This window comes from Sminthopsis crassicaudata, chromosome 6 (genome assembly GCF_048593235.1).
Source record: "Sminthopsis crassicaudata isolate SCR6 chromosome 6, ASM4859323v1, whole genome shotgun sequence".
Classification (NCBI taxonomy): domain Eukaryota; kingdom Metazoa; phylum Chordata; class Mammalia; order Dasyuromorphia; family Dasyuridae; genus Sminthopsis; species Sminthopsis crassicaudata.
Window position 1 is genome coordinate 122,214,797 of NC_133622.1, and position 14,176 is coordinate 122,228,972.

A 14,176-nucleotide genomic window follows, 5' to 3' on the forward strand; every position below is an offset into this window, starting at 1 on the left:
TTTTGAATTTAATAAACATCAAAAGAACATTTCATATATAAAACTGGGAAGAAAAAAGGTTTATGTGTGAAATTCAAATTTGATATTCAATTCAGTTTGATATTTTTAAATAAACAAATTTGAATAAATAATAAATTTAATGAATTCATATTTTTTTCTTTTCTTTTCTTTTCTTTTTTTTTTTTTTTTTCTGAGGCTGGGGTTAAAGTGACTTGCCCAGGGTCACACAGCTAGGAAGTGTTAAGTGTCTGAGACCAGATTTGAACTTGGGTCCTCCTGAATTCAAGGCTAGTGGTCTATCCACTGCACCACCTAGCTGCCCCTTCATATTATTTTCAAAGATGTTTTCCTTGTCTGTTTCCTTCTTTTGCTCTCTTCTATGCATTTAATGACCCTCTTCTTTTTGTTTTAACATAATTACTATTTTTCCCAATTTAAAAAACCTACCCTCCCTTCAATTAAAAAAAAAAAAAAAAGAATACAATCCACATAAGAAGTAATTTTCTGGTATACAATCCTTAGAATCTACTGGAGATAGTGCTGGCTTCAAATGGTCAGACATAGGGAAAGGCTAAGTCTGAATTATATAGACTGTGTGACCCTGGATAAACCATTTAACCTGTGACACATGATATGGTAGATAAAGCTTTGGACTAAAGAAGACCAGAGTTTAGGGACTTTGACATATCTTGGCTATGAGATTACAGGCATGTCAATAAATCTTCAGATAGCCTAAGTAACTTTCTAAGACTTGACAGTGCTGTTGATATGAAATGATGTAAAATTTCTATACCAGGTGTTTCGCATACCAGTGAAATCAGATTTAGAAAAAAAAAAATCCTCTCAATTACCATAGTGGATAGCCAGTGAAGAATGTTTAATTCAACAGATTATTCAACTTTGTGAAGGTTCTGGTGCCTGACTTCCTTATGGAACTCATCAATTCTTCATTTTCAATCTACTTGCCCTAAATATAGTATCTAGAGGCAGGATTTGGAAAAAAATAGAGGTAATGAATAATTCAAGTCCTACCTTCCAAAAGAAGTCGTTTTCTTATGTGCCTTCCCATTATTGTGCCTTCTATTATTTCCCATGTACTTGGTAAATAAATATACAAAAGACACATATTGTTTTATACATAGTTGTTTGTATGTTGGATACTTTCATTAAAATGTGAGCTTCCTTAGGACAGGGGCCATGTTTTTTGCTTTCCTTTGTATATATATTTTTTCTCTGAAGCACTTAAAAATTTTATTATTAAAGCTTTTTATTTTCACAACATATGTATAGATAATTTTCAACATTCACCCTTGCAAAACCTTGTGTTTCAAATTTTTTTCCTCCTTTCCTCTTTCTCCCCTCCCCTAGATGGCAAGCAATTCAATACATGTTAAGTTAAAAATATGCAATTTTTCTGTACATATTTCCATAATTATCATGCTGCACAAGAAAAGATCAAAAAGAAAAAAATGAAAAAGAAAGCAAAACGAAAGCAAAAAACAAAAAGATTGCAAATACTATATTGTGATCCACACAGTTCCCACAGTCCTCTCACTGGGTGAAAATGGCTCTCTTCATCACATCACCAGATCTGGTCTGAATCATCTCTTTGTTGATGAGAGCCACATCCATCAGAACTGATCATATAATCTTGCTATTGCTGTGTACAATTATCTCCTGGTTCTGCTCACTTCATTTAGCATCAGTTCATGTAAATCTCTCAAGGTCTCTTTGAAATCATCCTACTGATTGTTTTCTTATAGAACAATAATATTCCATAATATTCATATTCTCTAACTGATGGGCATCCACTCAGTTTCCTTAGAGGGTCACGTCAATGGGGAAACTCTGGATGACATATAAGACCCTTTAGCCCAGAGGGAACCTGCTAACAGTGTCTGGTTCAGCTCCTCATATCCCCTAAGGGCTGTCGGCCTTCCTGAGAAATCAGGGGGCAGTGACAACCTGTGTTGAGATTGAAGCAGAGTGATAGCAGGTGGCAAACTACATATAATAGCAAGTTGTTTATGTGGTTCCATGTGTGCAGTATATTCTTAGTGCATGCCCAGTGTTTTTGTTACTTAAGGGTATGAGGATATAAAAGTGGAGAAGAAATTGTAATAAATGTGTTAGGATTACAAGGTGCTAACTCAGGTTGTCTAAACAATTCTCTAGCTCAGAATTCACACCTTTAGTTCAAACCTTTAAAAGGAGTTTATACCTTTAGACTTCTGAAAAGGAGTTTACACATTTAAAGGAGTTTACACCTTTAAAAGGAGCAAGTTCATTGGCTGTAGGAGTTCTCACAAACCCATTCCCTTCGAGGATATAAGATGGCAACATTGAGTCTGAAGAGCAGTCTAGACTGGGACATTGAGTTTGGACGGCAGTCTGGATTGAGTCAAAGAGAAGATGCCTCGTGGATTCCCAAGTCCAGCAATCCCACACTTTTGGAGGGGAAGGCTCCAGAAGCCTCCCAAGAAACCTGCTCACAGAGGAAAAGATTATACAGAAAAGAAACCTCCTCCTAAATTAGGATTACAATTAAGACATGATCAGGACATTACATAAATGGACTCCATTAATCACCCCATCATGGGGGCTCTAGAAAGCAACAGTATGTTTTGTCACCCCAACTTGGGAGCGCGAATAGAAAGAGACAATAAAAGACTTTAACTCTTGGCTGCATTTTGGGCTTATTGAACAACTGAAAGGAAGGCAGCCTCCAGAAGCTCCCCAAGAAACTTGCCCCCAAGAAAACAACTACAATTTAGAGAGAAACAGAACATCACATACTATATTAATGCTATTTTTTCCTAAAAGTTCTTTGCATACAAAAGTTGCTTAATACATATTTTAAAAATTTTTTATTGATGTTTACCCAATTTTTCCTCTCACATTGACAAATTGCATATTTATGAAAGGCACAAATGTTGGCCCTAGATGGTTAGCTCTAGATGACACCTTTAAATGAGAAATCTAGAAGGATACTGAAGCATGAGACCTTAAAAATCCTCTTCTCTCCCACATTCTTCTTATCCTGATTTTTATGTTTCTTGTAAGGATGGGATTTAAGAGAGAGCACAGTTTATCTCTTTTTATTGACTTTTGTCATTTAAAATTCTGGATAACTGAACATACACTGCCCAAGTAGGTATTCTAATGTTACTGTTTAGGTCATAAAATACTTTATAAGTTGATTTCCAGGGGAAAATCAAAACAGATAAGTATTGGTTTGGCTTTTTATCTTTATATAAATATATATCTTACACTGATTAGTCATTTGCCTAGAAATTACAATATTTTTAGGAGACAATGGAAGAATGATCAGGAATTGGTTTTACAAAAGAGAAGAAATGAAGGGTGAGGACTGAGTAGAAACAAACTAGCATCAAGGACAAAAGGAGGAGCTCCTTAACATGCAGAATATGCAGGTTTAGGCAGCTAGATGAGGAAACAGATTGTGGCTTTTGTTCAAGATAGAAAAGTCAAACTGTTGAAAAAAATGTTAGAAAAGTAAATCTATTAGGCTGATGACAAAAACTACATCAAGTAACAAAACATGTTATAAAATGATGGCAGGAGATAAATATAAAGAAAATTGGGCAAGCGTCATTGTTTCATGTTTGGTCACAGAATCTTAAAAATCACAATCAGAACAGTAGGTACTTTTCTTATTAAATTTTAGGCTCTTGCCTTCATGATGAAGTATAGAAAAATCTCGACTTAATGTGCTTAATGAGTGAGAAATCTTCTTAGGTGAATAAATCAGAGGCAGTATTCTGGTAGAAGGGGAAATGGTTTAATTTTTTTTTTTTCCTGAGGCAATGGGGGTTAAGTGACTTGCTTAGGGTGACACAGCTAGGAAGAGTTAAGTGTCTGAGGCTAGATTAGAACTCAAGTCCTCCTGACTTCGGGGCTGGTACTCTATCCAATGGTCTAAATTTTTAAAGAATTAGGTTCTACTGCTCTAACCATTCTACAGAGTAGTTTGAAACTATGACTAAAGATCAATCAAACTGTGCATACTCTTTGATCCAGCAATACTACTACTAGGTTTGTATCCCTCCAAAAGGGGCAGGAAGGACCTATTTGTACAAAAATATTTGTAGTAGCTTTTTTTTTTATTTTTTATTTATTTATTTATTTTTTTTGTGATGGCAAAGAATTGGAAATTGGTGGAATTCTTATCATTTGGAAAATGGTAAAAAAAAAAGTGTTGCTATATGAATGGGATAGAATATTATTGTGTTGTAAAAAAATGATAAGCAGGCAGAAAAAATTGGAAAGACTTATGTGAAGTGATGCAGAACCAAAAGAAAAATTGTACACAGAAAAAAACAACAATGTACATTGATCAACTACAGATGACTTAGCTCTTCTCAGCAATATAATGATCCAAGACAGTTTTTTAGGACTTATGACAGAAAATGCTATTTACATCCAGAGAAAGAAATGATGTAGTTTGAATGTAGATCAAAGCATATTATTTCTACTTTTTTTTTTCTCTTTCAATCTTTTTCTTTTTGTCACAACATGACTAATATGGAAATTCGTTTTACTTGATTGCACATATATAATTTACATGAAATCGATTAACTGTCTTAGGGAGAAAGGAAATTTGGAACTCAAAAAAAATTTTAAAATGAATTCTAAAAATTGTCTTTATATGTAATTGGGGGAAAAATACTATTTAAAAAAAGAATTGAATTTTAATTTCCCTTAGAGTTTTCCTGTTAACTCATTATGTGACTTTAGGCAAATCAGTAAACATTCCTGTAGCTTCATTTTATTATATCCCAAGTAAATTATGAAAAATTATTTTTAAAAATGGCAGAGTATGTGATGTTTCTGGTGAACAAAGGGGTTAAAGTAGAAAACTTTTTGTTCTTTAACAGCCTCAAAGAAGGTTAGAGCTGGATGAAATCACAGAAGCTGTTTTTAGGTGAACCCTCTCATTTTAAAGTAGGCTATTTGACTTGTCCAAGTTCACCTGTTCAATTCCATTCAGATCAATTAGTCTTTATTAAGGGCTTATTAAGTATCTTCAGATACTGGGGATTAAAAACAAATACAAACTAGTGTCTGCTCTCAAGGAACTTATATTCTAAGGAGAGGGATATAAGAAAAATTTGTACATCAATACAAAAGAACAAAGCATTACAAATATAAAGTAATTCCTGGACTGGGGAGGAGAACTGGAAGTATCAGGAAAAATATCCCTTTGTGAAGGAGGTAGCACCTAAATGGAGACTTAAAGAGAGTATGAGATTCCTAGCTAATGAGGGAGAGCATTACAGAGAGCAAAAAGGCAAAGAAAGACATAGCTACAGCTACAGCTACAGCTGGAACAATGAGGAAGCCACTGAAACTTTTTGAGGATAGAAGAAAAATCAATTTGGCTGTATATAGATTGAAGAAGGAAGAGATTAAAGGTATCCGTTAGAAGACTATTTTGGTAGTTTAAGCAGAGGTAATGAAGGCCTGAAGTAGAGTGATAGCCACCTAAATTCAAAGAAGGTTGTTAAGAGCCTGAAGCTCTCTGGTTTTCTGAGAAGGTGCAAACAGTAACAGAGCCAGGATTTAAACTAATTTATTCAATTTTTACCTACTATATCAAAATTTCTATTAAAATCCTCTAAAATAGGAATGAACTATGTCTTAGTAATATTAAAGTAAATATGAATGAAATTTCTTTAACAATCTTGTGTTACTTCAAGATTATTGTACACAGTATATGTTGAAGCTGAAAGAGATTGAGTTAGATCTATGATTCCTTCATCTTCTGTAATGTTCTCTAGAAGAAGGTTTCTTGGGGAGCTTCTGGAGGCAGCCTTAGTTTCTGTTCAGTTCAATAATCCCAAAATGCAGCCAGGAATTAAAAGTTCAGATCCTTTATTGTCTCCTTCAAAATAGCCCGGTTAGCTTTCTTGGAGGCCTATCTCTCTCCTTGGTTCCAAGAGCTCCTGCCTCTAGTCCTTTGTCTCTGTCAGCTTCAGCCTCTCTTCCTCCAAATCTCCAGCCAGCACAAAGGTGGAATATGGAATGAATCTGACTCCGCCTCTGAGAGTGGGATTGTGGCTATCTGTGGGCTTGTGGGAGGCTCCTTGCTTATATGCTGCAAATTGAGTATACTACTAGGAAACCATTATTTTGTTGTAGGATTAAATCAATGCTAAATTAGATTTAACCATTGTTTCCTCAATTCCACTCTACCTTGTTTCAAGTTCTGGTCCATAACATCTCCTTGTAGGATCAGATCAATCATACTGAACCATGCTAAATTAGATAATTATTGACTCTATCAATTCCACTGTCTTAGTACCCTGTAAGAATCATAACAATCTTCCTACCCTTATTCCCCAGTTTTATGAGTTTATTCTTTTAAATTGCTTTCTTATAGGAGTTTAATTAATTGCTTATTTTATTTTTCTCTTATAATGATGAGCATAGAGTTAATCATAGGCTCTAGCTAGAATAATTCCTATTAATTTAACATGTCCCCCGACAGAATTCATTCTATACACAGACTCCTTTGGGTTCTATGACTCCTAAATGAAAAACTTGGAGGAAATGGTGCCTGAGTTGAGTCTTAAAGGAAATTAGGGATTCTGAGAGGAAAAGGTAAGGAAGGATGGAGGAGAGCCAATGCAAAGGCACACAGAGAGAAAATAATAGTATTGTGTATGAATAGTTTAAAGAAGGCCAGTTTGGTTGGACTATAGAGTTGATGATGGGAGTGAGGTGAATAAAAATGGAAAAGTAATTTGGGAACAGGTTGTAAAGAGCTTTGAAAGCCAAGAAAGGGATTTGCATTTAATAGGGAGCCTCTGTAGTTTGTTTAGGAGGGATAGAGCCTAATTATATATGCACTAGAGGAAAATCATTTTAGCATCTGTGTGGGAATTGAAGTGAATGAGACAGAGAACAACTATTATAAGGCTATTGTGATAGAGAAAGGGACAGATCAAAGATATTTTGAATATCTGGAAAGGAAAAGAACTATAACTGAATCTAAAAAATAAACTTGGATTGCTCAAAATTTGCTTTCTTAATTTAAAAAGAAAACTTTCCATGTATTCTTGGGAGCTTTATCAAACAATTTAAATTTTTATTAGTTGTATTCACAAAAGAATAATTTAAGACAAATCTTTTCATTTCAAAAATAGAGAGACCAGGAGACTCAGAAAAGTTACACAATATGTAACAAGATTTATACTATTATTCTCCCTGAGTTGAAGGGGAATGGCAAACTAATTTTGGGTATGATAAATATAGTATGAAAAACAGATCTTTATAAATGGTCAAAGGATATGAACAGACAATTTTCAAAGAAATTAAGATAATTTCTAGTTGTATGAAAAAAATGCTCTAAATCACTACTGATAAGAGAAATGCAAATTAAGACAATTCTGAGGTACCATTTCATACTTCTCAGATTGGCTAAGATAATGATGAATGTTGGAGGGGATGTGGGAAAAATAGGATACTAATGCTCTGTTGATGGAGTTGTAAAATGATCTAACCATTCTGGAGAGAAATTTGGAACTCTGTCCAGAGGATTATCAAATTATGCATACTCATTGATCCAGCTATTGCTGTATCTCCACTGGCTCTGTATCCAAAGAAATCATAAAAAAGGGAAAAGGACCCACATGTGCAAAAATGTTTGTAGAAGTCCTTTTTGTAGTGGCAAAGAATTGGAAATTGAGTGAATACCCCCCCCCCAGTTGGGGAATGGCTGAATAAGTTATAGTATATGAATGTAATGCAATATTATTGTTTTATTAGAAATATGAGCAGGCTGATTTCAGAGAAGCCTGGAAAGATCTACATAAATTGATGCTGAGTGAAGTGAGCAGAATCAAGAAAACATTGTATATAATAATAACAAGATTACATGATGATCAACTATGATTCAACTATGATGGACTTAGCTCTTTTCAACAATGAGGTGATTTAAGGTAATTCCAATAGACTTAGGTTGGAAAATGCCCTCCATATCCCAAAGAAAGAGAACTGTAGAGATTGAATGTGGATTGAAAAAAAGTGTTTTTCACCTTTTTTTATTGCTGTTTGTTTGCTTGTTTTTTCTTTCCTTTTTTGTGTTTTTTCTCTTTGATCTGATTTTTTTTGGGGGGGAGGGTGCAGTGTGACAAATACGGAACTATATTTAGAAGAATTGCACATGTTTAACATATCGGATTGCTTGCTGTTTTGGGGAGGGTGGAGGAGAGAGAGAAAAATTTGGAACATAAGGTTCTGCAAAGATGAATACTGAAAATTACCTTTGCATGTATTTGGAAAACTAAAATAATAAAATTTTTAAAAAATCATTGCCAGAGCAGTATTGAGTAAACTTCTAAGCGAGAAAGAAAGAAAAATAGCAACATGGACATCTTTCAAGTACTACTTCATTTTTACTGGCTTTGACATCTAGGAGATGGGTCAAATTCTACATATTTTACTGATACCCAAAGTCCTGTACATATTGGCATCTACACTATGTAAATATTTGGGTAGGCAATAAAAGCACTTAGAGGACAAACATATGCAGCCTTAAACAGGAAAAAAATCTCAAAAACTTAACGAAACTAAGCTAGTATTATATATTAATTATAAGAACAAAAAAAAAAAGGCTTTTTGAAATTTTTGTATGGAAAAGTTGCAAAGTATTAAATACATCTTCTTATCAAGTAATGGCATTTGAATTTTTCCCATAGTGAAAAGTATTTGATAGCATTTTTTCATTCAAAAGTTAAAGTTATTCTCTTGAGCTCTTAAAGCATATTTATTCACATTTCTGTTCATGTGACCATCTAATCTTTTGTCATTTATGATTTCTCCAAGGAAAGTTAATGGCTTTATAATATATTACTGAAAGCAAACGGACAATTGAGTTGGACCAAAAATTAAACAGAATAAGAAGAGCAGAGTAGACTGGTTTGCTGATAGAGAATTTCAATTTTTTTTTCCCCCCAAAGAAATCAAACCTCTCTGAAATAAGAGTGGTTTTTTTTTGGTTTTTTTTTTAATCACCATTACTCTTCCAGTGATATTGTATGGTCTACCGTACCTCAAAGAATATTACAATCTCTGAGAAACTAAAATGAAAAATCATCCTATGGACTCTGGAGTATAAAGTAGGATGTAATAATACATAATTGGTAGGTGGTGCTTTGGGACAAATTTGGATCCATGCTTCTTTATGAAGACACCAACTTTGGAATAAGGACATATTCTTATAGCTATTCAGTCATTTCAATTATTTTCAGTCATGTCCAATTCTTCATGACAATATTTGGGTTTTCTTGACAAAGATATTAGAGTGGTTTACCATTTCTCCAGCTCATTTTTTCAGATGAATAAACAGAGATGAGCAGAGTTAAGTGAATTGCCCAGTGTCATAAAGGTAATAAGTATCTAAAGCTGGATTTGAACTCAGATCTTGCTGACTCCAGGTTCAGTACTTTTATTCATTATGCCACTGAGCTGCCCTAAGGACTTGCTCATTCTTTCCTAAATTCTACCCTTTCCTGTTTTAGAAGTGGATTTTCTCTTAGACAATGCTTTTTATTATGCCCCTCATCAAGGATAAAAAGAAAAGGAACAATGAAAAAAGTAATTCTATCTGAGGCTTACATCAATTAGTTCTATTTATTCCTGTTTCTTCTACATAATCTAAGGTAGATAATTTCTCTGATTCATGTAGTTTAATTTCCTCTATAAGTGGAATGCTTGTAAGAGTTATTAATTTTAAAAGCCTCCACAAGAATCTCATTCATATAGCTCAAGTCCTGAATTAAGGGTAGGAAGAAGCCTTTCTTTCCCATTCCAATAATCCAAAGTGAATTCTGTATCTTTTTTTCTGTATGAATATGACAATCCATTCACTAACTCATTCCATTGAAGTCTACAGTATACAAATCACAAAGTAGTTATAATTAATCATAATTTTATATCAAGAGTAAGACAGCTTTTAAATTATTTAAAAAGTAAGAAATTATAAATACCTTCAGAATAGAAAAATCTTGGCATAAATAAATGCCTTCAATCTGTAGACAGAAGAGGAAAGAATAAATTAAACACTTTAATATCTTATTACATATCTCAGTCTGTTCCCAGCAATTCTCCTTCTCAGTAGGTTTGAGTATGTATTGGTGGGAAGTTGGGAGAGTGAACAAGCCACTTTAATGTCACAATCTTGGTTTCACAATGTCAAATGCCTTCTGGGGCATGTATGTGTGCCTGCTTACCTCTCAATTTCTGAGGTTTGTGTGTGTGTGTGTGTGTGTGTGTGTGTGTGTGTGTGTTTGTCTTTCCATCTAAATGCCTGCCCATAGTCATATTACTTATAGTGCTGAAAATATTCTCTGGCTCCCAAAAAAATAAAACCAGATTCCACATGCTGAGCTTCTTCTCAAGGTCTCTGCAGGCAAAGAGAACTTATGGTGTCCACTTGGACATTTCATAGAAGTCCATGAAGCCAGCTTTGTATACCTTCTCTACATGCAGACGATCAGATTTACCTCAAAATCTAGTTATACAAACAATTAATTAGATGGGAGTACTATCTAAAAAATGTTTGACTAGAAAAATGAAACAGTCAGCTCAATTCACATGCATAAATATAAAGGCAACTCCAATTCCCATCTATGGAATATAAACCAATTCCAGGAAAGCCCTCAGCACTTTTGAGTGACTCCCTTACTGATATATCATGGGAAGTCATGATCAAAAGCAAAGAAAATGGGTAAGCACAGGGGATGGGTTGTAGTACATGCAGCGGTAAAAGAATATCCTCCCACATTGATGCTATATTGACCTCATGATACATGCCTGTGAAACCTGGACACTGGTCCCTTCTTGAGCTGAAATTTCAAGCATTCCAACCTTAATGCAAAGAGCACAACTCTGATGGGTTGAATGCTAAACATAAGTTAGCATAAAAAACTTATTTTGTGGAGAACTCACATAAAGCAAGGACTCCCATGGAGGTCAGAAGAAGTAGTACAAGAACACTATCAAGCTCTCTTTGAAACACTTTGGAACTGATTGTGACACATGGGAAACATGCACAGCACTACCCATCATTATGTGCCCACATTTGGTCTCTGAGGAAACAGAATTACAATAGAAAGAAGAAACACGACATGTGCAAATTTGAAGCTATTTCTATCTCACATATTCAGACTATTTGTACCCCAGCTATGTCAGATTTTCAAGTTCGTATTGGTCTGATCAGCTACAGTTGGACATGCTGTTTGTTGTGCTCAACATAGTAAGTAATATTATTTTGGTCATGAGAACAGCCCTTAAAGCAGAAGTTGGCAAACTGTGACCCTAAGCACCAAATCTGGTCTCTGTTTTTATACAGCCCAGACTGCTATGAAAGGCTTTTGCATTTTTAATAAAGTTTTAAAGTAAAAAAGTATTATTAACTTTGCACCAGCATATGAGTTATTGTTTATTGACCCTTGATTTATAAGACTATTTGGTGAAAATTATAAGAAGTTTGAGGTTTTTAAGAGATCTAAAACTGATTTCCCTTACAATATTAGCTATTATTAGAAGCGGCAAACTTTGGCCTACAAAATTACAGACCAGATTGAAATGCCATTGGGAAATAACAAAATAAATCAAAATATAATAAAACATTGATAATGTTAATTTGAGGTTTTCTAAATGGACAGAGGTTCATTTTTATTTGAATTTGACACAAACTGAGCTATACCATTTGAACTAGGCATCTCAGTAACAAGTGCTAAAGCACACACATAAAATAATTTATCACTAAAGTCCTAGCACTGATATCTCAGGCATGGAGATGATAGGATCTGACAGCTCTACAGAGCTGGAAAAATTTTGAGTAGTGATTAAGATTTTGTGCGACAATCTTAAACATTATATCAATATTCTATATTTCGTTTTTGTTGAAAAGGATGAAAGATGAAAAAGCAAGGAAGTTTTCAAAAGAATAAAGGCTCACTTTTTTGTTTGTTTGTTTTTTTATCTGTGATGTTGGGGTCTTATTTCTTTTCCTATGAGTTCATAAAAATAAACAAGTATTTTAAGTATTGAAAAGTGTGTTTACAAACATTATTTTATTCAAATCTCACAAACAACTTTGTGAGCTGGGAATTGTTATCTTCGTTTTACAGCTAAGCAATCTGAGGCTAACAAAGGCTAACTACTGCATATAAGACAGATTTTGAACTTGAGTCTTCAAATTCCTCTCTCATTGAACCAGGTTCAATGCCTCTTCTGTTTTCTTCTAGGTAGGAATCAAAGTCTTTCTTAGAGACGAGTAGCCAAGATTTCAGAAAAATCTACTCATCACTACTTGTGAATTTACTTCAGATTCGCCATGGGAACATAGACATTTTACATGAACAGCACATTCCAATAGCTATATATTGAACTAACCATTTGGAACACAAAATGCTACTTCACTGGCCAAAAAGAGAGGGTGCATCTTTCAAAAACATCTAACTTAAAGCCCAAGATGTACAGTTCCTTTGGGAAAAAGGCTCATTTTATTGAAGATGTAAGCTGGTAGAATTCCTTTGGGAAAAAGGCTCATTTTATTGAAAATGTAAGCTGGTAGAATGCTGAGTAAAAATATATGATCTCTTATTGAGATTTTCTTATTGAAAAAAAAAAAAAAGGTCATTTTAGTGACTCCTATGGGTTAGGATCAGAATCCCTAAATCAAAGATTAAAAAATATTACAACAATGCGCAATTAGAATATTATCAACCCCTGTCTGTTTTACCTTCTTCTCCTTATTCTCAGAATTCGGTCAAGGAATTTAAATTATATACTTTCTCTTTACACCATGTTGGGATCTCTGCTAAAATTAAAGTACTCTGCAATATTGTCTGTGTCTTAGCTATAATGGAACTCTAGGGATAGTAATTATGTATATTAACAAGTAGAAAATATTTACTGAACTTTCATTATGCATCAAGCGTCATGTTTTACTAGCACCACCTTCCTGCATAGAAATCTTGTTCCAAAGCCGTGCTGTTTTAAGAAGAGCTCACTATTTCTAACTGTTCTAGCAGAGTGCTGGTATATATTTAATAACAAGCTCTGCCCAAAAAAATGGTTGCAAGCAGGACACACTTTTAAGTATACTCTGCATTATTAACATTATTTCCATCACTTTCCCAAGTCTAGAAATCCACAAAGCAACAAATTGAACCTTGGTTTATAGAGTTTGCCAGTTTCTTTTGTGTAAGTACTGACATTGACAATTTAACAATAGATTCTGGTGAGAGATGATGTGAATTGGCTCCAGCATACTCCTGCCCTAAAAATGCTTGGCCATCTTCCTGACATGCCTCATGGTCTTGCTCCTCTTTGTACTTCTTTTTCTGGGAAGAGTAATTAAATTTAAACTATTATTGTTTCTGGAAAGACATGTCAAATAATCAATCAATCAATGTGCATTTAATTAAAAGCTTACCTATGCCTCAGCTTCTTAAGCTGTGGGCCATAACCTCATGTTGGGACTTGTAATTGAATGTGGGGATCATGAAATTATGATTAGTTATCAGTTAACATTTGATTTGTGTACCTATTTTATATGCCAGGTACATAAAAATTTCTTGGGTAAAAAGGAGTCATGAATGGAAAAAGTTTAAGAAGCCCTGCTATACACTACCACCACCAACTGGGATACAAAAAAAAAAAAAAAAAAAAAAGCCAAAAGGGGCCCTGTCCTCTAGGAATTTACATTATAACGGGGAAATAAAATGTACAAAAATACATCCATACAAGATACATATTATATATAGAAGGGAACCTTAGAAGAGAAAATACCTACACGGTTGTTGGAACAAATTATTCTCATCCACCCATTCTGCTAGGGAGAGTCTTCACATCCTTAGGTTAGACATCTAATGCATTCAAAAGATTTGAGGCTCATCAGTTACCCTCACTCAACCTCCAGTTTTACTCAAAAGAACTTTCTAACTCATAGATATATTGAGATCTCAGAAGATTGAAGGCATTCCTACACTGATGAAGAGTAGGATCCTTCAAGAACTATATATCATTACTTTCAAATCTGACCTGTTTTTATTTCCTGTTTCTTTTTTAGATGCCCAAATTGTTAGTTCCTGCTCTATTCTCAAGTACTGCTTGACATTAGTAATCATATATTATTTGG

At 34.2% G+C, this 14,176-nt stretch overlaps 1 protein-coding gene across 6 annotated transcripts in view; it reads right to left on the reverse strand.

Annotated features, from left to right (window-relative positions):
- The window catches only part of TBCK (TBC1 domain containing kinase), a 312,198-nt gene that overhangs the window by 72,718 nt on the left and 225,304 nt on the right, over positions 1-14,176 (reverse strand). For 4 of the 6 annotated variants that reach the window (XM_074272833.1, XM_074272837.1, XM_074272834.1 and 1 more), the window contains one exon: positions 10,014-10,055. The exons of 1 other annotated variant lie outside the window; for it this stretch is intronic. In XM_074272833.1, the coding sequence (XP_074128934.1) occupies positions 10,014-10,055 (42 nt within the window). Of the gene's footprint in view, positions 1-213; positions 2,486-10,013; positions 10,056-14,176 lie in introns of those variants that run through there. One more of the 6 variants, XM_074272836.1, reaches the window with a different exon arrangement.